The sequence below is a fragment of the Schistocerca serialis genome, chromosome 7 (genome assembly GCF_023864345.2).
Source record: "Schistocerca serialis cubense isolate TAMUIC-IGC-003099 chromosome 7, iqSchSeri2.2, whole genome shotgun sequence".
In the NCBI taxonomy this organism is placed as follows: domain Eukaryota; kingdom Metazoa; phylum Arthropoda; class Insecta; order Orthoptera; family Acrididae; genus Schistocerca; species Schistocerca serialis.
Window position 1 is genome coordinate 544,925,295 of NC_064644.1, and position 27,377 is coordinate 544,952,671.

Genomic DNA, 27,377 nt, shown 5'->3' on the forward strand with positions numbered 1-27,377 from the left:
AACAGACAATTTGTCATTTCAGGATGTGTCACGATCTATTACATTATGTATTTTGTTTGCATTAATTACTATACAATAAAACCTGTGTTACTGAAGAAACAGATTTACAACACAAATAATGTTATGGTATACACTTTTTATGCAACAAAAAAAACGTAAGCCCAACAATTCAGGCAATTCCCATAAAGGTCAATGCAATATCTGTTTGCAACACAGCACTGGGCTGCTAACAGATACTAAGAAGCTTTTGGAAATGCCCACAGTTAACTAAACTAAAGAGTGTTGTTCCACATATGGAGAGTATTTCAACAGACTATTAAAAGTTAAAAATTCTGACAAAATTAGTCAAAGTAATGTACCAAAAATTTTGACTAATTTATGCACAAAGGAGACAGGAGATGAGAATAACTGACGACTGACATAAAACAAAAGAATGCTACATACCTGTAAAGTTTGCAACGGCTCTTTCGTATTCAAAAGCTGATGGATTATGTTTGGCTAACCACTCAGCAATAGGACGATCTTTGAATGATCCAGTAAGTCCAAGTTCAACTTGTATCTTTCTTAAAGTTTCTGCATTTGTGACCATTTCTATCATACCTGTAAATATTTTTGTTATGCATTTCAAGTAAGTGAATATTGGATGCAGTAACAAATACAAGTGTTTCACAGTATTTAACAGCAAAAGGGATGATAAATCAAATCTTAAACTGACAAATTCCTACAACCTTGTGACATTCTTAGGTAAAAAGAAGTTTCATTCCTATACTTTAAGCTGATACACACCGAGTGAAGGCTATTCATCATCACTCAGCATAACCTATCTTAGTAGGCTGTGGTGACAAAATCATTCATAGACAGGTTTACTACGAACTCAGGAAGGAAATATTACAGCTTATAAGCAATTCAGTGAACATATGATTACGAAAATGAAAATAGCATCTTCCACAATTTTTAAAACATCAAATTGGGAGGTATATTTCCACAATTTTAGTAACTTCCTTTCATTCCACAACTGAGATGATATATCCATTAAAAATACATACAATCTTTAATAGTTGGCAGCCATGACATCACACACTGATGATTAGGAGATAGGATATGTGAGAAACAGAGGAACTAAAAGTATGTAGTGATGATAAAAATTTGACAGTGAAGAGTTATGAAGAAGACAAGGAAAACTGCACACGCTCATGTTTAAATTTGTTTAAGATAAATATATGATAAACTTGGTCTGGATTTATTTGTTTGCATTTCTACTTCAGTTTAAAGGCTAAATTTTGGAGTACTTACTGTTTATATAAAGAATTAACACAGGTTTGATTTTGGTGTGCCTAATTTATAAACATGAGTGTTATACAATGCATTGCCTGCATTATCCTGAATTATGATGAAAAGTTCCTTTGCATGCATACATGCACCTAGGTGACTACAACAATTACAGAATACACAAAATGTGTTTGCAATTGTGGATATGAACTACTACCATCAGCTATATAATGGAATGACAACAACAAAAATATGTGCCGGATCGGGACTTGAACCTGGATTTCCCACTTATCGCAAGTGAATGCCTTACTATTTGGCTATTTGGGCATGAGTCACAGCCAGACTCAAACTTCCATATGTAGATGTGTGGTAGACGGCATGTGGAAGTTTGTGGTCTGGCTGTGAGTCATACTCTGATAGCCAAATGGTAAGGCGGCCACACATGATAAGCAGGAAATCGGGCACAAATTTTCATCATCGGCATTCCATTATAAAACTGATGGTCGTCCATATTTGCAACTGCAAATACAAATCATGAAAATGGAATAGTTTGAATAATTCTATTAAGAACAAATATAGACTGTTGTGTGTTGAAGGGAGGAACCCATTTCAGTTGTGTGAGAAAAAAAAGGATGCAACAGACCATGAATAATACTAATTTGAGATCTAGGTCAGAATCTGAGTTTTGTAGGAAGGTGTTTCACTAAGTAGCAGTAATGGGAGGGGTGTAGACCAACAGGAAAACTTAAGATCAGGATACCAGGTCAGAAGTATAGTAAAATCTTAAGTATTACGAAAGCACAGAAAAATTCCGATTATCCAGGTTAATACAGACCAGATACTGCACAAATTACTGAAAAATGTGAAAAATCCATCCAAAATACACGTTTCACAGGAATGTGGTGATTACTGTGCTTACAAAACATGCTACATGCCACATTAGAAAGTTCATTGCATTACATATGCACTGCTCACTGGGAACTGAAAACAGAGTATTTGACAATTATTTGTTTTCTATTCACTTTCAAGAACAGCTTATTTTTCCTTTTTTTGTTTTTTTTTTCATTCACCTTTTCCGTCATGGTCCCTCATTTTCTAGAGAGCAAAAACATCAGTATAGTCAAACAAATTTTGTTGCGGATACTCTAAGCATATCAGTACCTTGATGCGCACAATAATGAGTTTCTACATCACCTCATCTTCACTTTCTTCCTCTATCAAACACACTTTGTTCACTGTATTTGTGTCACTTAACTGCTCAAATCCTGTTTCGAAAGCATAGTTACTCAATGAGTTGTGCATGTTTTCATCATTTATGTCTTCACAAGTAGAACTGTGTTTTCTAAATGAAATATTCATTAATTACAATAATACTCAAGGATTAATTTCGTACTTGCTTCAAAAATCAGTGAACTATATGCAGGTATGCCACAAGTCAGGTAATCTAAACACAGACAATCAGGTATTTGGCGTACATAAAATGGTCAAGACAAACAGAGAAAAGGGACTGATTGAAAAATCAAAAAGAAGACTGCTGTCTTAAGTAAAGTGTTTAAAAAATAAAAATAAAACTTTCTATAATGTCTGAAATTAATAATTTGGACAGTAAAATTATTTATTCATGGGCAATAATTAAAAAATAAATTGGGAAATTAGTTAAGGAACATGACAACTTTGTTATAAAAGAATGCAGCCAGTCAGTTAGCCAAAATAATTAGTAATCACTTCCTGGAAGTAGATCAGTAGATAAATATGGATAGTGCAACACACAAAGCAATAGAATACATGCAAGAAGCAATACCTATGTCTAGTACATGAAGGCAAAATCATGATTACTCCTCATACTGCCAATGAAATTATAAATGTAATTAACTCCCTCAAAAGCAAAATATCTCATGAAGTTGTTAGTATCTCAAGTAAATTAATAAAATCTTATTCTTCACATATGTGCAATATACTCAGTCACATATGCAATACATTCTATCCTGGGTATAATTTAAGACAGACTGAAGTATATTATCATCAGACCCCTTTACAAGAAAAGCTTTCAGACAGATTTTAATAATTACCAAGAAGTATCATTGCTTATTTTCTCTTCAATGGTACTGGAAAAGAATATGTACACAAAAACCATAGCACATGAAAGGATATCTCCAAAGAAAATGCAATTTTTCAATTCATGAATCAGATTGCACAAATTTAAATGGTGAAGGACTGCCAACAGGTATTTCCTGTGACTTGTCAAAAGCATCTAACTGTGCAGTTCATAGTAATCTCCAAGATAACTTCAAATATTATGGCACCATATAAGAGATCTTGATGGTAACTGGTTTACATCCCATCTAACTAAAACGATGCAGTGTGTCACATTAAGACACCCAGAGAATGTACACAATGAAACAGGATCTTCAGAATGGGGGAAAAATCATTATAGGTATACCACAGGGATGGATATCGGTCTGTTATTTTTCTGTTATATAGAGAGTGAATCACCTAAAACTTGCACTGCAAATAATGTGGAAAGGAGAAGTCCTATTGATGTACGGTTTTCACAAAGCAGATTGGTAGTCAGGGGCTCTTACTGTTAGCCAATAAACTTAGAAGTTATTTCTTGTGAAAACACTTTTTTTTTTAATGGAACAAAGCCTCTTGACAATAACAAACTAAAAGTAGGGTAAATCAGAATGTCAGTGATGTTTTTTGCAGGATTCTAGTGTGAGTCGTCAATGAGATATTGTATTTTGAAAAGTTTCCACACCAGCACTTCTTTGTGGCATTCAACATACATAGCTGCTAGGTGTGATGTTGTTATGTTTGCTTACGAAGTGCTTGTGTATTCCCTGAGCGCACTGTGACTTGCTAGTCAGTCAGTGTGACAGTCCAAGCAGTATGTCATGAGTGTACAATGGGATTTACCACTGCAGAAAAAGTCAACATGTTCATAGTATGTGGAGAGTGTAGGAAGAACTCAGTTCATTTTAGTATGGTGTTCGCAGAAAGATATCCCAGATAAACTATCAAAACATGCACTATTAGTCTGCTGACAAGCCCCAATGGATTCCTCAGGTAGAATGTCAACATGTGTGGGATAGCGAATCATCAGCTCATAGGCCTGTGTTTCAGAAAAACAACACTGAACACCCACAAGTATCATTGCCTTCTAACAGACCATTGTCCATGGATGCTAGAAGACATTCCTCTGCACACTAGAGGAAGCCGTGGTACAAACATGATGGCTGTCCAGCCCACAGTGCACTTAGTATTACAGCATGCCTTCTTGCATTGTTTCCAAATTGTTGGACTGGGCGCAGAGCACTTGTACCTCAGCCAACCTGTTCTCCTGATTTGATGCCTGTAGATTTTTTCTAAAAGATGCTCTCTATAGGGATATACCACCTACACCCAATGGTATGCAGTGATGTATTACTGCAGCCTACTTGGACATCTCTGCTGAGATGCTAGCACATATGCAGCAGTCATTCCATACAAGACTGAAAGCACGTATTACCACTGCCAGTGGTCATTTTGAAACAACATGTGATGGAAAATTGTCTTGTTACTGATAAGAATCCACATAATTAATGTATGCACTTGTGCTGTTCTTTAGTGTGTGCTATCACAGGTATTGTACAAGTGACAGTGTGTAAGCTTTTCAAAATATGATATCTCATACATTACTCACACTAGAATACTGTAAGAAGCATCAATGACATTCTAATTTACCCTGCTTTTAGTTTGTTAATGTCAATAGGCATTATTCCATTTTAAAAAGTTTATGTTTGCATAAAAAAATACACTTTCTAACTACTACTACACTCCGTTTATTGGCTAAAAGTACAAGCCCCCGACTACCAATCCCATCTGTGAAAACCTCACATCAATAGCACTTTCCATTTCCACAATATCTGTGATGAAAGTTTTAGGCAATTCACCAAGTACAAATCATCTGTTTTATTTTTAGATATTCCCGGCATATGATAATTTTGGACTCTTCTAGGTATTCAGCAGGGTAGCATCATCCAAATGATGTGATATTTTGGAAGCTTACTTGTTGCTATCCTCGGGTGGCACTGATAATGACTTATCCCCTGTTGGATGCTGTCATTATATCCAATCCCTCCATCTGTTAGTCACAGACCAGTAGTGCCCAGGCATAGTTCTGGTGATGTGGTTGTGGGAGAAGTTCACCGCCAGAAAACCAGCTGCTATCTTCAGTGTCTGTGCAGCCATTACTAAAGTCAGGACACTGCTGATGGGGAGGAGGCATTTCTATGTGGTATTGTCTCAGCTTTTTGGTCACCCACAGGCTGCTTTTGTGTTCTGAGTGTGCTTAAGGATGGGCTCTAAACATCAAAATGTGTTAGCCAACAAGGCAGCTTGCCAAAATATCATGCCACCTGTATGAGACCATCCAGCGGAATATCCGAAAGGAGTTCAAATATGTAAATGATTTGCTATCACATATCCAAGAAGAAGAAATAGTTTCCTCTGCTGACAATGTAAGAATTTTAATTAACCCTAACAGAACAATTTCAACACCCAAAAATGTAAATAAAATTTTCTTAAAAATTTTTTAACTGGTAACCTGTAAATGCATTGTTGCTGAACTTTGATAAAACACCAGAAATGCAACTCTTACAACACAGGCCCTCATCATACAATTAAAAATAGTGCACATGAATAAATCAATAAATGAAGTAGTAAGTTCTAAAATATAAACTTTTATATTGATAAGAGTCTGAACTGGAAGTTACTTGTTACTGATCATCGGACATCTAAGGTATGCAACTTCTACATCCGATTTTCATGATGAAAATGTCAAAAAGTTGACAACTTGGCACTTTCAGGATGTCCATGAGAAAGAAAATCATTCTACTTCATTCAGGCAAAATTTATTACCTCTCTTGTGACCTGTAGGAACACATGAGAATGTCACCATTTTCAGATCCAATCCTTCCTTTAGCCACAATTTGTTCATTATACGAACCATCTGAATGGTGAGCATGTCTTGCTGCAAGTCATCCCCAACCTGTAAAAACGATGTCTAATGTGATAATCCAATAACAAATATTTGCTACAATTATAACACAGCCAGCAGAATATTAGATGTTGAAGAATGCACAAAAACAAACAATGCATGGCTTTTTCATAACTAAAAATGCTATTGAAACTGTTCTTTGATATTCAGTTGGGTGGCATTGACCGTATAGTAAAATATTTTGGCATGCTGATTTGATGCTATCCTCAGGCATGGCTGATGACTGAATGGCTTATTCATGTACAGTATGTAACTGTGTTGAGCTGTGTACCCTGGCCTTACGTGGCTACATGTGGCTCTGTTGGTGAGGCAGATTGAAAGGAACTTCACCTGAGCAAAAGTCATAGCATGTCTTTGTTGTATCTTCTCATGTCTTCAGTTGGTGTGGTGTGGCATGGACTCAATGGTGTTGGGTTTTGAGATGGGTCAGACTTAAGTCCCATCCTTGACTACGCAGTTGTCATTTATTTGTTTTGAATCACCAGTGACCGTTTTTCTCCGCATAGTTAGTATCTAGCTGATGCCTGTGATGTACCAACAGAGCAGCAATTTATGTTTTTAGCTTTTTCTGTTCTTTGTATAGGTTAATTCTTAAATCCCATGTGTGATTTTGTATGTGGCCCCTGGCACACATACCGAGTGTGCACTGGATTTTTTTTCCGGCCCAGGATGCTGTTCCCCTATGGAGCTCCAATATATGTCTAACACCCTTCAGTGAGGGTGGATCCACCATATCAGGTACTGTGTTCTGTTGATCTCTCCTGTACATTATGGATTGTCCAACCTGCGTAAATTTTCCTGAACTGGGATAAAGTACTGTAGACTAACAGTTTTAGGACTCTCAGGTTATCTTTCGCAGAGTCCACCACCAAAGGTTTTGCCTTTGGCTGCGGACAGAAAACACACTTGATGCTGAGTTTCCAGAGAACTAGTCCAATTTTTGCAGCTGACTTTCCAATGTAAGGGCTACAAAATGCATCGTCTGCCGCAGTTGGCAACTGAAGCAGATTTTTATTCTATAAATATGTTCCTCGGTTGTGGGTGTTCATCTGATAAAATATTTTTTTTTTTTCAAATCTAGTGGTTGAGAAATGAGGCGGAGCGCAACTGAAAAAACCACACGAGGTTGGGCAGTGGGCAGGCAATGACCTCAAGCGGCAAAAAAGTAAAATAGGAGGGATGAGCAGGGAAAGAACAGATAGTCAGGGCACAGAAAACCAGGAGCTGGGACAGCCAAACCTAAAGGGGAGGGATACCAGCATCAATCAGAAGACTATCGACAGGGCTCTTGTGAAAGGCACTGGTGGCTAAACGGATACCATGATGGAGAACAGGGTCCAAGAGGAGCAGCTTGGAAGGGGCAGGTGACCCATATAAACTTGACAACGGGAGTTCAGACGAGACAGAATTAATGCCCAATTCATGCCCCATGAGGTATGGCCAAGGAAGTGAAGGACATTGCGTTTACAGAAACAACAAACCTTCAAGTGATGAATATCAGGTGTTGGGTGTTGAAGTAGAACTTCGGATCAGGATGGACCATAGTACGGTAACAGAAATGCACCATCCTCAACTGAAAGGAAGAGAATTGAAAACTGTGCGAGTGTCCACGTGAAAGCACTCTGGATGGCTCCCTGAAGCTGTCGTTCTGCAGAGGCCACCGAGTGGGAGCTAGCCCAAATATAGAAATCATCCACACACAGAACAGGGGTGACCAACAGTCTGGCAGAGGCCACAAGTCCATTAATAGTGGTGAGGATAAGGAGAACACTTGGTACAGAACCCTGTGGAACGCCATTTTCCTGGGTCAGTGGAGAGCCGAGAACGGTGCCAAATCGCACTCTGAACAAATAAGGGAATAGAAACTGGCAAATAAAAATCTGGAGGGGGCCCTGAAGAGACCACTCATGGAGCATAAGGAGGATGTGATGGCACCAAGCTATGTTGTAGGCCTTAAAAAGATCAAAGAAAACCACAAAAAGAAGGCCTGTCAAACTACAGTTTCCAACTGAAGCAGATGATCGATCAGAGACTGTCCCTCCTGAAAGCTGTTTTGGTAAGGAGATGAAAGGTCCAAAGATCCAAGGATCCAACCGACAAGCCACCATTTGTTCTAGTAACTTAGCGGGGACATTGATCAGGCTGATTGGCCGGTAACTATCAAAGGATGACTGATACTTGCTGGGCTTCAGGACAGGAACCACGATACTGTCTCTCCACTGACAGGAAAAAATGCCTTGCAGCAAAATATGGCTAAACACCTGGAGAATACAGTGTCATTGTGAAGGACTGAGGTGTTGAAGCAATTGGTTATGGATAGAATCAGTGCCAGGAGCTGAATTGTGGCAAGAAGAGAGGGCCAGAAGAAGCTCCAACTCAGTAAAAGGTTCATTGTAGGATTCCACCTGACAAGGAGTAAAACATTGGTGGGAAGCTTCAGCCCACTGTTTCTGGAAGAGGAAGGAGGCTGGATAGGTGGCCGACGCTGATGCCATCGTAAAATGGGTCGCAAGGTATTCTGCTAGAACTGATGGATCTGTACAAATGCCACCTGGAAGGACAAGGCCAGAGCGGAAGACTGCCACTGACAACCCAGGAGGGTGCCGAGTGCAGCCCACACCCGTAACGAAGGGAAGAAAAATCTAGAGAGGAGACAATGCATTCCAAACATACCCACTTTGTCTGTTTGATTAAGTAACAGGCTTCGGCATGAAGATGTTTAAAGATAATAAGACCAGTAGAGGACAGGTGTCACTTACGATGTCACAAGCCATGACAACGATCATGAATGTTGGTGGCAATAGCTGTGCTCCACCGTGGGACTGGCCAATGGGAACAGGGCCCGTCGATCAGGGAACGGCAATTCTGGTTGTGTGGATTATCTTATTGGACAGATCACATAAAACCTCATCAATACAACCTGACAAAGAAGGTGTAAACATGGGATGTATAGAGAGACCAACAGCATGGTGGAAAGAACAGCGGGATAACCTGGTCTTTGGGAGGCAGGAAGGGTATCACAGATGTCATTGTATGACAGCCAGTGTAAGGAAGGAAGAAAGGGAGGGGAAGGGAGTGAAAGATCAATGGTACATGCAGATCTAAAATGAGTAGGGAATGATCATTAAGAAGGAACAAATCATGGTCCACAAGAAACTGGTCAATGAGCTGCCCCCAACTAGACTAAAAGCCAGTGCCCAGCAAAGGGTCATGTGCATCAAAATCCCCGAAGAGGAAGAATGGTGGGGTATGTTGCTGAAGGAGTTCAGTTAGGGCAGCAGGAGTAGGTGGCCTGTGAGGAGGGAGATACAGATTGGAAATCATGACCACAGAGTTCGAAAGGACCCAGACAGCAACTGCTTCCAATGAGGTACAAAGTGGGACTCATGTACTAACAACGTCTGTACAGACCAATGTGCAAACGCCACCGGAAGTCTTCAAACACCCAATCCAGTTCTGAAAGAAAGCACAGAACCCGTAAGGTTCCGTTAGTGAGCATCAGTAAAATGAGGTTCCTTGAGAACAACATGCTGCCAAGTAAAAGACAATGAGGTATTGCAACTATGGGAGGTGACGGTAGCACGCATTACAGTTCCACTGCGTACGCACAGAGTCAGTATCCTAATGGGTGTTGGATGGGCTGGAGCCAATCATGCCATTGGGTCACCACCCATTACCAATGAGAATGGGATAATACCCTTAAATACGAGGTCAGACTCAAGTTGTGAGGGGGAGATGCCACCTACAAGGGCACCAAGGAGGCCTTGTCCTGGGACTTCTTCTTCTTCTTCTTCTTCTTCTTCTTCTTCTCCTCCTCCTCCTCCTCCTCCTCTTCCAGAGGTTGAGGGGGGCTGAGCATGGAGGGAGAGCAGGCTTCTGCAAGATCCAGAAGGGAATGAGAGCAGGTGACCTTGGGGCGCACAGACTGTGTCTCATGGCCTAGTTGTGGTAGCAGCCATCCGGCCTGAGAGACACCAGGGGGAAGGGTTCAAAGATGGAGCTCTATCATTGGCAGTTGCTGAAGAAGGGGGGACACTTCTCCAGCCAGAGAGGGGGAGTGGCACGTGGAGGGGCAGGACTGGGGTAAGGAAGAGGGAGGAGAAGGAAGGACATAAAAGAAGCAAAGGTAGAAGTCACCAACACAGGGTGAAATCAGCAATATTTCTGATGAGCGTCACAGTAAGATAAATGATCGAGGGACTTATACACCCTTATCTTCTTTTCCTTCTTATCATCATGGAGTGGTTGTCCACATTCACCACATAGAGGGTTGACCGTACATCGGGAAGACATGTGACTGAAACACAAGTAACGGAAGCATCTCATGGGCGGTGGGATGTAAAGGTCCATGTCACACTGACAATACATAACCTTGACCTTCTCTGAGAGGGTACCTCCCTCAAAAACAGAATAAAGCCACCAGTATCAGTGTGATTGTCCTTACGACCTTTCTGCACATGCTTAACAGAAGATGGGTACATAACAGCTTCAACCCATGGACTGGCTACACTTGTTGGTGACATAGCAGGATGGAGGGAGGCTATGGTGGGAAAGGAAGAGGGAGAGGGAGAGGTAACCATGCCTTAGATGCTATGGAGGGAGTTCTTGCCGAAACGGCTCACATTAGGAGCGAAAAATTTTAAAGTGGAGGTCAATTCCCAAAGGAGGATAAAAAATGCCGAAAAGGAAGGATGAAAAGATAAAGGCAAGGGGAATAAAACTGAGAAATACAGGAAATCAAGCATTTATACAGGTTGACATATGTAAGAACACAAAGACCAGAAGGAGGGGGCAGAGGGGGAGGAGCAAGAACAGGAAGGGTGGGGCGAGGGAAAGGAAATCTGGCCTGGGGGGGGCGGGGGGGGGTGAGAGTGGGCTGCACCAGCTTGGAGCCCCATGTACACCATACACAAACTCACAAAAGAACTGTGGGCACCCCTCCTCCCTCCAGTGGAGGAGGATCAGAAGAAGCTGACTAGTGCAGTCAAAGAGGGTGTTCCTGGCCAAGAGAAGTCTACTTGTATTAAACATTGGCCTTAATCTGAATTTCTGGAAATGTACTTTGGAGCACAGCATTGTATGGTAGCGAATCATGAACTGTGGGAGAAAAATAAAAGAAGAGAGTCATGGCTTTTGATGTGTGGCGCTACAGCAGCGTTGAAAATCCGGTGGATCGATGAGATAAATAATGGGAAGATTCCCTGAAAAATTGGCAAAGAAAGGAACATACAGAAAAACTGACTAGAAGATTGGATACAATGATAGAACATGTATTGAGACACTGGAGAATCACTTTCATGACGTTTTGGAGTGTAAAAACTGTAGAAGATGGCAGAGACTGGAATATATGTAACAAATGACTGAGAACTTAGGGTACAAGTGCTACTCTGAGATGATGAGGTTGGCACAGGAGAGGAATTCGTGAGGTATGCCGGCTGCATAAAATGAGTCACAAGACTGAAGATAAAAGTAATAAAAAAGGGTGGGGGTGGGTAGTAGCGTCACCTCAAGAACTAGAATTTAACAATGAAAGTACATTAATTGAGAACACAAAAGAAAACCTGGAGCTGAACTGCAAGGCTTAGCAGAATGCTCGTATTTATAAATACCTAGAATGTTCAAGAAAATTCCGATATTGCATTAATAATAAAGCCTTGCAACTTTCCAAAAAACATGAATGTTTAATGAGAAATAACTGCAGGAGATCAGAATTGATACAGTAACCATGTTGTCAGTAAGTTATGGAGCTGCTACACCAAAGGGGTTGGGGTTTGATTTGGGGGGAAGAGACCAAACTGCGAGGTCATCAGTCTCATCGGATTAGGGAAGGATGGGGAAGGAAGTCGGCTGTGCCTTTTCAAAGGAACCATCCCGGATGTGCCTGAAGCGATTCAGGGAAATCATGGAAAACCTAAATAAGGATGGCCGGATGCGGGACTGAACCATCGTCCTCCCGAATGAGAGTCCAGTGTGCTAACCACTGCCCCACCTCACTCAGCACAACACCAAAGCAAACAATGCATGGCATGTGGTACTGTACAGCAGAAACTAGGAGGAAGATGGTTTGGGAAAAAGTGAAGAAAAGGACTCTAGGTAAGAAGAGAAGGCAAGGCAAGGAAGAGTAGGGAATAAAGACAGACAGGACGCAATAAGGTTTCCAATAAACATAAAAATTGACGATTTACCAGCAATTACAAAATTATGAGGCAACTGCTGGCCATAAATTATCTTCAGGAGGCAAAATATTTATTCGGTTGAAAAAAGTAAACAACACTACAATTTTTGGAATGATTAGTTCTTTCCTTGGAGAGGATTCATTGATTAATTGGTCAAAAACAATGTCAGGTTACTCAGGGCCCAGAATGAGAGGAACCCACCTGCTGTGAGAACAAAATCATGTTTCATAATTTTATAGATTGCTGAAGTAAATTTTCCTGTTGGTAAAATTTATGAGACAGCAAGATAAAACACACACACACACACACACACACACACACACACACACACACACACACACACACACACTGAACTTGTGAGTTACCTTGAAAATAGCAGGTATAATTCCAGACTCTGTGCTCAAGAAGTTTATCTTCAGAGGCAGTGTATTGGATGGGAAATAAGAGCATGTGCGAACCTGGATACCTCCAACTTCTAAACTAGGGCTCAATGGTAAGCAAGTCGGATTCTCATTTAAACTATGATGAAGCACTTCAAGTTCTTGTATTAGAACCTTTAGTCGCAATGATTCTTTTGTACTCTTCACCTTCTCAGCTGTTTCATACATATTCTGTCAGAAAATACACGAAATTAGTTGACAGTTATATTACAGTAACAATCTAATCTTACATTCAATTTCAAATTACAGTGCTATCTATCCCTGGGTTGGGATGAATGCAACTGTATCACTTCCAGTTATAAAGCAATTCACAGGTTAAATGACAGACAATAATACGAAAACACTGAAGAAACAAATTGCTCATTTAATTTTTGGATTGCTTCCCTCCAACTTAAAATTTTATAGAACAGCAAAGTAATCTCATCGGAATTCCTACTGACACAGGGCATGATGCACCTAAGTAACTACCAATTGCTCAGAGACAGCCCATCAGCAACAGTGTGATACTATGAAGTCTCTTGCTCCACTGTGATTGTCAATCAAAACTGCACTTGTTGGATACATGTGCTACAGCACTTTAAAGTAAATGAAAAGATCTGAGCAGATAAGTAATTCACCCCCAATAAAAATTATCTCCAGCTGTTTTACGTATTATTTGCTGACTTGGTAAGTTAATAAAAAATTCAATAACGAATTGTTATAGCACTGCAAGGATAAAGCACTGATTGCGAATTTGGCTCTTTCTCCCTTACTAATTCCTCTAGTGCACATTCAAACATTTTCTTTTAAGTGCAGTATATGCTCTAACCTAGACAATTCTACTGTGCAGGAAAAGATAGATTGCTACTTACCATAAAGAAGACATGTCAAGTTGCAGACAGGCATTATTAAAAGACACTTACTTAAAGCTTTCAGCCACAGCCTTGGTCGGTAAAGAGGAGACACACACACACACACACACACACACACACACACACACACACACACAACACACTGTTTATTTGCAGCCCTCTGCCAACACACCCGCCTGTCTTTCCCTGCTCCTCTCCTTTTTTGTTCCTTTCCCCCCAGTTCCCTGTCCCACAACCTCCTGATGCTGCACCTGTCAGCAGTCTGGTCCCTGCACATTCCACCAGACAGGTGAGTCTCTTTCCCCAGCCATACACTACTATCCCTTCCCCTTCCCCTCCAGATTGCTGCTTGCATGCCACGTGATGTTGTATTCTGGCCTGAGATGCTGGAGTTGGCGGTCATGTGTGCGTGAGGTGTGCTTGCTTGCTTGCTTGCTTTTGTGTGTGTGTGTGTGTGTGTGTGTGTGTGTGTCCTCTTTACTGATGGAGGCTGTGGCCGAAAGCTAAGGTGAGTGTCATTTAATCATGCCTGTCAGCAACTTGATTTGTGTTCTTTATAGTAAGTAGCAATCCATCTTTTCCTACACATTTGATATTCCTAGATGGAGTCTCCGTTGTTTGACGAGACTGTTCTAAATTGGCCTGAGCTCATTTGATATTTATGCTTTCCTTTTTTGCAAAATTACAAATTTTATTCTTAAATCAGATTCACTGGCAAATAAGACAATGCAGAGGAAAATGATAATTTAACAAATTAATAGATAAAATTCATACAATACTGGGAACAAATGCACAGAATACAATTAGCAAAAAAAGTAAAGATAAGCACTTGACATCAGTGGGAGTATGGAACAGTGGATAGGCTCAGAAACAGGAACTCAGCTTAACAACTTGTGCTCATCTTCATCAGACACAGGGACTATTTGTGTACAAGTGTGTATCAATGAAGACTTCCAGTTTTTAAGCCGAGCTACCGTCAATAGATGTTATTTGTGTTCCTACCTTCTGCTCTGTACATCCACTACAGACTGAAAATATCATTTTTACTCAAACCAGAATTAAAAATTCGAAAAGTTTTACAATAATTTTGGGTCTCTTTACCACACCAAAATGATTATTATTAAAATCAAAGCTGATTTTTTTCTTGAGGAGTGCTTCCAATTTTTTTTACACATGAAAGCAGCAGCATTAGAGTGATGTGCTCATCTTCATTTGTATATATTTATGTTATGTGCAAAATATCATTCAAATGATGATAAATCAATATAATGAGAAGGAAAGCTGCTACTCACCATATAGAGGAGATGCTACTCCCCCCCCCCCCCCCCTCCTGCTCCCCAACCTGCATCACTTCACTTCACTGTCCACCATCACCATAATATCCCTCCCCACCCCAGCCTCCTCCTTACCCCCACTCCCAGTCGCCACTCCCATCATGCACGGGTGCTGCTGCTTGCAGTGTGGTTTCAGTCGTCTGAGACTGCAGTTGTGTGTGTGAGTTATGTTTGCTTGAGTGTGTGTGTGTGCATATGTGTATCTATTGTTGACAAAGGCCATTGGCCAAAAGCTTTAAGTGTGAAAATCGTTTGTTGTGCCTATCTGCGACTCAGCATCTCCGCTGTATGGTGAGTAGAAACTTTCCTTCTCATAATATTGTTACATTCCATCCTGTATTTTCCATTGTTTGATGATTAATCAACATTTTTAAAATTCCACAGAGTATACTTAGTTCTGTTTTAAAGACAGAAACACCAAGACTGTGTACAACAAACTCATAATATATGATAAATAACAATGTATGTCACCTGATTAATATTGCAATTCAGCAGAAGGCTTATGCACTATTTACTTTTGAGGGGAAAAATATCTCCTGGTATTATCCTTTCCCTGAGCAACTATTTTGATGGACATTTCACTTCATTACAAAATAAATTATCTTTATACTTACTTTTACAAGCAGCTGTTGTGAAAAAAATCTCTGCCGCAGGGCACTGCCAGAAATAGCAATCAGTGCTCTAAGCATCAATTGCAACCGTCGGTAATAGCGGGCTTCACTCAATGTCCTCTCATCATAGTGAATAGCTTCTGAAGTGTTCTACGGGCAAAAAAAAGTATTACTTCTTCCCAGTACCAAATTCAATGACTTGATTAATAGTGAGAACCTTAAAAACTTCTCTGCAATTAAATAAACATCTTTCTAATATACTGACATGAAACACAATAACTTTAATCACTCCTTGTCAATGGATCGTGAACTCACAAAATATAAAAATTCAAGAATTCGAATCTTTGGTAAGTGTAAAACACAACAATAATTTGCTTGGGCTACTATTTATGTAAAAGGCATGACTGCAGTTGAACATGTGTTTAATTTTGACACAACAAGAGAATCATTTATAAATTATTGGCTTACTGGTCTTCTTTCATTCCCACAACAGTGTATCCCTATCATTCTGTGGTCTGAGTAACCAACCATTCCTTTTTAACCATGCCCCTCAATCTATTCCTCGCCCCTTCGCAACAAAGGAACTAATAATTTCAAGAGCTACAACAGCATCGGCAGACAAGCAGTTATGCCCCATAGATTAAATGTTTACTTAAGAAGGCTACTCACCTGAGGTGATTCTCCTGGCAAAGTTTGAGTGAGAAGCCAATACAGATGGTGTGCAACACGTGGTGAAATAAGCGCCCTCTTTAGCAGGAAATGTGCGAGTGGTGAAGCTTCCCAAGTTTCGTGTTTTAGTGCTTGGACTAACTGTGGCAGTAAATCCACCAATTCATCACTACCCATGTCTTCCACCCATGTTACAGCTACACGCCGCACTTCTGTATCTGGGAAGCTGGAACAGGGAGTTTATGTATAACACACTCATTTTAGAAATCTCAGAAATTATGATCAGTTTTCCATTTTATGTTGCAATAAAATGACACAAATCACCTTCACATTTATTTCCCTTGATCAACCTATGTGACACGACTATATACCTATAATTAACAACAGAATTAATTCTATGCAAATCAGATCTCTCCTGCAGCCTCTGATTTTGTCCTGAGTCATGACTGAAATTAAGCTTCCTCTTTTGTATCTAACATTGTCCATTTTAGTTTCACCACTTTAAAGTTAACAGAGTATTAAAAAAACCAACAGAGGCTCTGAATTTGAGAAGTGAAATTAACTTTTTCTGTTCTTCACAGATTCACAACTGAACGCACTTTTCATTTTCCTTATTTTGGAATTTTATCAATTTTGTGCACTTACAAAAAACTTAAGTTCTTATTTACTACTATCAAAAGTAATTCATTGCAAGGAAGGCCAACAGACTTTTGAGGTTTATCTACAGTCCTCCATATTTTATGAAATAGACTGCACTTTTAAAAATTAATTCCTTGTATGTTACAAGCTCTGTCCTAATGGAATATTTTCTTGCATATAATGCCCAATATTTTGTCTTTCTTACAAATCAGGTTCATAGTGTTTCAGGATTGTGCTGCCAACAGCACCTAAGTTACAAATCTATGCTGTCTGTGGGTAAACAAGAAGTAAGCCGTACATTAGAAATAAAACTTTTTGTGATTACAGTACTTCTACAAAGGGCTAATGTTCTGAACAGGGTGATCTAGCCAACTCCGTGAAACCTAAACTGAATGCTATTTGATCCTATCCCAACTCAAAATATTAATGTAATTAAAATAACCAGTAAGAAAATCTTAAAGATACTTTTAATTATTATTTACATCAGAGAAAGTTGTTTGCAATTAAAATTCTCCATACCTGTTTAAGTCTCCATTTACATTTGGTCTAAAAATGTGATTTAAAAAAATGATTCTACTGTTTTCTTTTTATTCTCTCAAAGTGTAAAATTTGTTGCCAATTATGCAGGAATCATGAATACAATCTACAACAATACACTCGATCCATGAACATCACAAAAAATAAAGAAATGATCATCTGCTCCATTTATTCACAACTATTTTTCCAAAGATCAATATCTTCTACTGATGTAACTAAATGATGGCATCAGTATAATTGATATTTATACTATTCACCACATTAACATTGGTGACATCACACCAACAAAATTAAATACTGCAAAACAGTACTGTAAATAAAACAAAGTTGCATCAGTCCTCTCTGAAAATTTTTGTTCTAATATGCAGGTTCTTTTGCAAAACACTGAATGACATTTTTAGTGCAGTGGGATACTGAAAAAAAGAGGAAATGGCTAATAACAATTTCCAACAGTGTTTGCAAACCTTGCAAACTGCGGAATAGAATCCAGAGAACTAGGTCAGTCAGTCTTATACAATGGTGCAGAAGACAATATTACTTCTAATATATTTTGGGAAAAATACTATGGAAATCAGAACAGCAATACTTCTTGGAAATACCTGACTGATTATTGTAAATCAAGCAATAATTTACCACATATTTTAAGCTAGTAACAATTGTTTACTGCACTTCAGTGAGAAATCCTGATCATACACACTGTCATTGCAATCTACATCTTTATCACTCTGTATTAGTGAAATAGACTTCAAAAGCTGTTCATATTTCTTTGGGAAACTTACTTTACTAAACACGATTAAGTGAGAAAACAGGAGGAATAGGCAGGAAATAGAATGGAAACAACAGAATAAGGAAAGAAGTTTTGTGTGTGTATCTATACTTACCAAGGCAAAAGTAGCTGCAGAGCACTCAGGGGGTCCATTTTGGCCCAATTATGTATCATGGCATGCAAATCTGCCAGACATGCCCAATCCCAGCTGTGTGCAGCCAGAAGCACCTTGGGCAATGCTTTTGGTTTTGAGTATAGGTAGTGACGCTTCTCCCACAGCACTTCACGTTCCTCGACAGGTGTTCTGTATATCATCAACAATCAAGTACGTGATTAACTGGTTGCATGAAATAACTCCTACAATATAATAATTAAATTTTTCTTTGTATAAACACATACATGTTATGAAAATGTATGTATGTTCCACATCTGCTCCTAACCCACTGGACCTATTTCAAACAAACTTCGTACATGTGTCACTTACTGTCTGAAAAAAATCGCTATGGGAGTAAGAACAACCTACCTATTAAAGGGGTAGGGCAGGAGTGAAAAAGAAGAGTAGCCCATGATGTGCAAATACCCAAGGCTTTATTCATCTAGTATTTGAGAATGAGAACACATAGGGAGGGACTTGTAACAGACTTTACACACAATTCCGTACGTTTACAAAATGTTTTCTTGCTGACATGTCCCAGAAAATGATGAAAGTAAACAACAATTATCACTTAATACATTTGCACTGTTCATACATTACTTCTTTGCTACTAACTCTATTCACAACAGATTTCGCAGACAATATCCACATATGCTGCTGAATGTAACTACGAAAGCATTGTAAAATACATAGTTCAGGAGATATGACGACATAAACATTGAGCTGTGTGAAAACAAAACTGCATGGCAAAATCTGATGCCATTACAGGTGAACTGCATGTACAAATGTGTGTGTGAAATATGTTAAATATATGTAAAATATGTATATACTACTTACTATCTGGAAAGAAATACTATGGGTGTAAGAAACAGCAACCTCCTATTGGGGCAGAGGCAATAACTTTGAGAGAGATTAGAGGCAGGAGGGGATGGACACAAGGGGGAGGAGGGAGCTGGAGGTGGACAGAGAGAGGTGGAAGGAGGAGATGGACTAATATAGAACTGGAATAAATATATACCTATATACCTACCTCAGGGAGTCACACCTAGTGATACGTGGCTGGCGACCACGGGGCCCCGAGCTGAGTCCTGGCATTGCTTCCACTTACTTATGCCAGGCTCCTCACTCTTATCTTTCCTATCTGGCCACTCTCGGCCAGCTCTTGTTCTTTTCCGACCCTGACGCTATTAGGTTTCGAGGGCTAGGGGTCTTTCATTTTCCAACCTATACTTCTCATGCAGCGTCTGACCCGGAGCGGGCGGCTGCAAAAGGCGTCTGTATCCCATGTTAGGGGCGGCCTCCAGAACTGCGGAAGGCAACGGAATACCACCGCAGATTATCTTCCATGCATAATGCAGTCTCCATTTTATGCACAAAAAATGGCTTCCTCTCATGTTAAATCAGTGTCCGGAGGTAAAATAGTCCCCCATTCGGATCTCCGGGGGGGACAACTTGAAAGGAGGCAAAAAATCAAAACGAGAATTGGTACCTGGAATGTCAGAACTCTGCTACAAGCAGGAAAACTAGAAAACCTTAAAAGAGAGATGGAAAAGAATCATATGGACCTCATAGGAGTTGCTGAAGTAAGATGGAATGGACATGGAGAGTTGCAGTCAGATGAATATGTATTCTACTACTCAGGAGGAGAAGTAAAAGGAATTAATGGAGTAGGAATGATTATGACAAAGGAATTGGCTAAATGTGTGGAATATGTAGACTATGCAAATGACCGGGTTATTGGTGTAAGGCTGAAAGGAGCACAAAAAGATTTACTGATTGTCCAGGTGTATATGCCAACTTCAGAACATGATGACCAAATTGTAGAGGAAACGTACAATGTAATAGAGAGAATAATGGACGAAAATAAAAAATGCTGCAAAATAGTAATGGGAGACTGGAACGCCATTGTGGGAGAAGGGAAAGAGGGAAACATAGTAGGCAGTCATGGTCTTGGAAAGAGAAATGACAGAGGTGAATGGTTAATTGACTTCTGCAGGGAAAGGCAGCTGATAGTGGCAAACACATGGTTCAAGAACCATAAGAGGAGGCTCTACACTTGGAAATCACCAGGGGATAAATATAGAAACCAAATCGATTTTATACTGGTAGAAGAAAGATACAGGAATGGAATCAAGAAGGTGCACACATTACCAGGTGCAGATATTAATAGTGACCACAACTTACTTATGGCAGAAATAGAAATAAGAATGAAAAAACTGAAAAAGGCGACAATGGTGAAGAAATGGGATCTAGAGAAGATAAGGTCCAACAAAGAACAAATTACAGAAATGCTGTCTCGGGACTTTCTAAACACATTACGAGACAAAGAAGCACCTGATAATGCCAACGAGTACTGGAATATGCTGAAAGAAGGAATCATTAAAGCAGGACAGCAAAATATAGGATATGTAAAAGGGAAAAGGTCAAAAAAACCATGGGTCACACAAGAAATGATTTCCAAGATGGAGGAGAGAAGAAAATTGAAAAACAAGAACACTGAAGATGCAAGAAAGATATACCGAAGGTTAAATAACGAACTGCGAAGAGAAACAGAGCAGGCTAGGAAAAAATGGCTAAAAGAGGAATGTGATGAAATTGAAGAACTGGACAGGAAAAGGAAGATACGACTTACTATACAACAGAGTAAAGACTATGACATGGGAACAAAACAGAGCAGGAAGTGCTACTATGGAAATTTTGAGTAAAGACGAAGAGGTAGTGTATAAAGATCGTGACGATGTTCTCCAGAGATGGGAAGAATATATAAAAGAGCTATATGACACAAATAGCAAACCAGAAACTCTGGAACTTGAATCACACAACAGTGTAAGTGATGAAGAGAAAGGACCGACCATCATAATGGAAGAAGTAAAGTCTGCTATTGCTGCAATGAAAAATGGCAAAGCAGTAGGTACAGATACAATACCGGGAGAAATACTAAAATGCTTGAACCACAATGGAATAAGAGAAATATTGAGATTATGTAATAAAATATAAGACAGTTGTGAATGGCCTGAGGACTTTTTGACAACAGTAATGATTCCATTGCCGAAAAAACAAGGAACCAAGAAATGCAGCGAGCACAGGACAATCAGCCTCATTTCACATGCAGCCAAAGTGATGTTAAGAATAATTAATAAAAGACTTGAAAAAGTAATAGAGGAGAATCTCGGCGAGGAGCAGTTTGGCTTTAGATGGAATACGGGCACCAGAGATGCAATAGGGCTCCTACAAATCTTAGGAGAAAGGTTTATTGAAAAAGGAAGAGACCTATATATGTGCTTCATCGATTTAGAAAAGGCATTTGACAATGTGGTGTGGGACAAGCTGGCGACTATTATGAGGGAAAAGAGAGTGGACTGGAAAACCAGAAGACTTATAAACTCATTGTACCTTAATCAAAAAGTTTCAGTTAAAGTGAGAGGAGAAAGTACAAACTGGATCAGACTAGGGAAAGGAGTAAGACAAGGATGCTGTTTATCACCTACTCTTTTCAACCTGTACTTGGAAAATATGATTGACCAATGCTCATTAGATGACAAAGGAGTAGAAATTGGAGGAAGAAGAGTAGGGTGCTTGAGATTTGCTGATGACATGGTCCTTCTAGCCACAGGGGGAAAAAGAATTACAGGATTTGGTGGACACCATTGCAACTAACGGAAAAAATATGGAATGAAAATTAACACAAATAAAACAAAAGTATTGGCAATAGGAGGAAATAAGGAACTAAAAATTGTGCTGAATGGAGAAAAACTAGAACAGGTGCAAAATTTTAAGTATCTTGGAAGCAGGATAGACACCGACTGGAAGTGCAACACAGAAATTAAAACAAGGATAGCAATGGCAAAAGAGGCGTTTTATAAGAAAAGGAGAATCTTCTGCAGCGGTATGGACAGAGAACTCAGAAAGAGACTCATAAAATGTCTTGTATGGAGTGTTCTTCTATATGGCGCTGAAACATGGACTATGAGGAAAAAAGACAGAGAAAGGCTGGAGGCTTTTGAGATCTGGACATGGCGGAAGATGGAAGGAATAAGTTGGATGGACAGAGTAAAAAATGAAGAGGTACTGAGAAGAGTGGGAGAGAAAAGGCAGTTACTAGATGTAATAAAGAGAAGAAAAAGAAATTGGATTGGGCATATATTAAGAAAGAATGACGGACTGATAAAAACAGTTTTAGAAGGTTATGTAGAAGGGAAAAGGAAGCGAGGAAGGAAGAGATTCCAGATACTGGATGACATGATGGACGGTACAACATACAGCAGCCTTAAGAAGGAAGCAATGGATCGCAGAAAATGGAGAGGCAAAGGACCTGCTAATATAGCAGATAACTGATGATGATGATGATGGTGATATACCTGGGCATTTCTGGGTACTCAGTTGCATTATAACCACAAATATGCAAATGCATGGCACTCAGTGGTCAGAATGGAACGTGTGATCCATCTCAAACTCTACCCTCAAGGATAACTATTAAAATCTATCATTTTGAGGGAGGGGGGGGGGGGGGGGGGGGGAACAAAGTTTTTGTGTTTGATTCCCTTGCTTTTATTGCTTTGTCTGCCAACTCCTGCACTTAATATCTCTACTCTAACACCTGGGTAACAGTTATATTCGAAGAAAATAGTTAACAGCTGTCAGAAGGCACACATGAGATTCACAAGAGTTATGGGCAAAAGATAAAGAAGCATGAAACTAATTACACCAAAATCTACAAATTAAAATATTTTGTTTCCTTACTTATTTAAATTTGGACATTATAGAGGCACCTGCTGTTCACTGTGGCTAAATAGTTCTGCCTACAGTTTGCCTATTTTTGGACATTTCTAAAACACGAGATTAAGACACTTTTTACCACACAGGCGCACTTCTACAAGTGGAGTACTCTTACATCAAATATTGTCAGTCAACTATTGAAGACATACTTTTCAATGGCATAGTTGACAGCTCACCTTCGCTCTTTCCTCTCAGGGACTAATCAGCAAAAAGTAAACACGTTAAGGAAAGTTATTTTTAAAGTCTCACTCATACAATCAAAAATCCAGGATGGAATAATAATGTGAATTAAGAATGATTACGACACACTATGTAGGGGAGACACTGAGCAACAGATAGGCACAATTAAATGTAAACTGTTGGATGAATTCTCAGCTGTAGAAACAAACACAAAAATTCATACAAACATAATTCACACAAACATGATAATTGTCATCTCAGTGTGTTGACTTCATCGTTAGCCACCTCTCTTAGAGACATGTGCTCCACAATATATGTCATTTTTGTGAGACATACTGACACCACTTTGTTCATATTTGGCATGTTAGTGTAGAAGGTGTCATGAAACTACATAAATGCAAAAGTTGTGAATATAGTGCAAAACATATTTCATAGTAAATTGGTGACTGTGATTCTCAGTTATTGTAGAGTATGTTGTAACTAATATATCATTTCATGTTTTGTTTTTGCTTTCAACAGGAGAGTATATTGTCTGCATTTAAAGCAAATTGACACTATTTTTGAGTTTGTCACCACCTATTTCCTCAATAAAACTACAGAAACTAACTCCTACCTCAGTTTCTCTGTAGCCTTAATAGAAACCTTGTTTTGCAAATTAACTGCTCCAGTTTCTATAGGGAATTAGTAATAGTTTTAGCTGGACTTCAGAAACTAAAAGAAAATTCTTCATACATCCACATTTACACTGGATGGAGGTGGGACACAGCTGGTATAATTTTTATTAAAAATGAAATTCCTCTAGCTGTACTTAAGTGTACGGGCCTGAAGATGGCATTGACGCAACATCGAAACTAGTAGCGAAGTAAATATAAAATCTTAAGTACAGTTGGAGGAATTTCATTTTTAATAAAAGAGAATTAGCAGGCTTTCTTTAAAGTTTTTTGTATACTGTTCTCTCAAAAATTTTGAACATAACCAATGCACCCTTGCTGTGCATGCTGTTATCGTGCTATATGTTGTTCATAAGCAGCTAGAAATTGCCTTGACGTCTGTTATGTGATTGGAAGCTGCTGCAAATTGGTACTTTTTGAGGGCTACCAAGAGTCATATACCAGATATACCAAAGGTACCTAAAGAACTAGCATCTCTTGTTGATCCTGTCATATGTACAGGAAACACATGATCTTTCACTGCTTATTACTTGACTGTGATGATGTTTCAGTGGTAAGGCTGGGTATGCTGTACAACGGGGAGGGGTGGGGGGAGGGGGAAACCAGGGAGAATTCATGGTGCTACATCCGTCCACATAACCAACAAGTCCCAAGCACTGTCTTCCACTGAAACAAACTGAGCGAGTGAGGTTCATTTTATTTGTTGGGAAACATGCTGTGTGTCATGTCAAAAGGTGGAAAACACTTATAGCTTGTGGTCTGTTATTGCTCACAGTTCAGGTGTATGATGAATAACAAAGCACCTTAAGGCGATGGCAGCAAGGGATTGGAAGGAACACAAGGTACACTCAGTGTGTATGTGTGACGGGGGGCTCATTCAATATGTTGAAGGGGCTGTTCCAGCAGTCACTGAGGGAAGAGGGTGCAAATAACTGCTGGTTGTAGCACACACTGAAGAAAACAATGCCTGTAATCAGGGTTCAAAGTCATGTTTGATCATTCCAGTGCCTCACAGAGAAGTTTGAGAAGATTTGCTTTACTCACAGTGTTTCATGAAGCTTACAATCTGTAGCATTGTGCCCTGAATTAATTGTAGCCCCTTGGCTCGAGTGTACTGGAAGGCTTGACCCAGAGACTTTGAAGGTTCTGTGACAAGCTAGGCCTCTACTTCCTAGACTTGTGTCATAGGGTCAAGAACGCTTTAAGGTCATTTGTGCACTACCCATCCGAGGCTCCTCCTCGGGTAGCTGACTGAGTGTCCCTTACAGGTAAGAGTATTAAAATCCTAGTGATTAACTGACAACAAAGTGCTACAGTTTGAAGTACTCCTAAAAAGCTGTGCTGTTCGCCTTACACTAGACAACACAGGAAGGGTGGTTAAAGCCAGAGATTGATAGCAGTGAGATATCTGGGGAAAATTGAAGTGTATATCGACAGGACAGGCTTCTGGGAAATTCATGTGATGTATTTGTTGCAGTGAACAGGACACATAAATCCACTGAAACAGAAACTGAAGCCGCATGTAAGATAGATGGTTAAGATTCAATATCAATGACAGGCACAAACTTATATTTGAACCCTTCTATCGACTACCAGATTCACCTACAGATGTATCCGAAAACATTAGTGAAAACAGCAGTCCACTAATATGAATGTTTCACTAATCATATTATTACTGGAGGAGGAGATTTTTAACCACCCCACAATAAAATGATAATATTACAATTTCATAAGTGGTGGGTGTGACAACACGTCCTGCAAAACATAACTAATACATTCCTTGAACACTACCTAGAACAAATAGTTCAAATGCCCACTCATGATGTAAGTATATTAGACCTAATGGAAACAAATAGACCTGATCACTTTGAGGATGTCCACTTTGAAACCAGTATCAGTGACCACTAAGCAGTTTTAGTAACAATGATTACCAAAGCGCAGAAGGCAACTAAACGAAGTGTAAGGATTTATATACATTCAGCAAATTAGATAAAGAGGTGGTATTGTCATGGCTAAATGAGGAACACAACACATTTAGCTCTGGAGAGGATCCTGTAGAACTGTGGCTGAAGTTTAAAACAATAGTTGACTATGCACTTGATATAGCTGTATCCAGTGCAAAAGTTCATACTGGGAGAGACATTCCACAGTATAACGTCAATGTAAAGAGACTTCTAGAGTAATAGACTGCTGCATAATAAGTGTAAAACAAAAGACAGGGCAATAATAGAGAGATGCTGAATGAAAATCACTTGACTGTCAAGAGTACAATGCATGAAGACTCCAATGACTACTGTAACAGAATGTTATCAAAAGATCTCTCACAAAACCAAAAGAAATTCTTGTCAAATGTAAAAGCTGTTGGTGGTACATAAGTTATCATCCAGACACTCGTGGACAAGACGGGAACTGGAATTTAGGGTAGCAAAGAAAAAGCAGAAATGCTTAACTCAATTTTCAAATGTTCCTTTAAAAAGGAAAATTCAGGACTATTGTCCCACACCACACCAAAGGTGAGTGATGTGTGCATTAGTGTTAGTGATGTTGAGACACAGTTGAAATCACTAAAATTTAATGAATCTTCAGGGTCCAACAGAATTCCTATCAGATCATATACTAAATTTGTGTCCGAGTTCTCCCCACTTTTAACCATAATATAGCATAGATCCCTCAAACAAAAAAGGTGCCTAATAGTTGAAAGGAAATACAGGTCATGCCCTTCTACAAGAAGGAAACCTTTGGTATAACAGTTGTAAATTGTTGTAGGTTTGTTGGGAAAGTACCAGAACTCCAAGTGCTAACAGAAAGCACTGATGCTCAAATATTTACAGGTAATGAAAGCAGGTTAAAGCCGGCAATAATCTCAGATGAAGTTTTTGCAAAGAACACTAGGATAGGCTGGCCATAGTTGGCAGTGGTGCATTTGTTGCTGTTAGAAGTAGTTTATCTTGTAGCAAAATTGAATCACATAGTTCCTGTTAGTACAGGCAGAGTTCATTCCTGGCAACTGGAATAAAATAATATTTGGATCCTTTTACTGACTTCCCAACTCTGATGATACAATTGATGAAAGTTTCAAAGAAAGCTTGAGCTTCATTGCAAACACATATCCAAGTCAAACACTTATAGTTCATGGTGGCTTTAATTTACCCTTGATATGTTGGCAAAAATAAATGTTTAAATCTAAGGGTATTTATGAAACATCTGAAATTGTGCTAAACACATTCTCTGAAAATTATTTTGAGCAGTTAGTTCACGAGCCCACA

The 27,377-nt window shown here is 39.4% G+C and overlaps 1 protein-coding gene across 3 annotated transcripts in view; it reads right to left on the reverse strand.

Moving 5' to 3' along the window:
• Positions 1–27,377, reverse strand: part of LOC126412349 (phosphatidylinositol 4-phosphate 3-kinase C2 domain-containing subunit alpha) — a 250,635-nt gene that overhangs the window by 116,646 nt on the left and 106,612 nt on the right. For all 3 annotated transcript variants that reach the window (XM_050081901.1, XM_050081902.1, XM_050081900.1), the window contains 6 exons: positions 18,446–18,634; positions 16,389–16,614; positions 15,723–15,869; positions 12,849–13,094; positions 6,169–6,298; positions 445–600 (listed from right to left, as the gene is read on the reverse strand). In XM_050081901.1, coding sequence (XP_049937858.1) covers positions 445–600; positions 6,169–6,298; positions 12,849–13,094; positions 15,723–15,869; positions 16,389–16,614; positions 18,446–18,634 — 1,094 coding nt within the window. The remainder of the gene's footprint in view (positions 1–444; positions 601–6,168; positions 6,299–12,848; positions 13,095–15,722; positions 15,870–16,388; positions 16,615–18,445; positions 18,635–27,377) is intronic.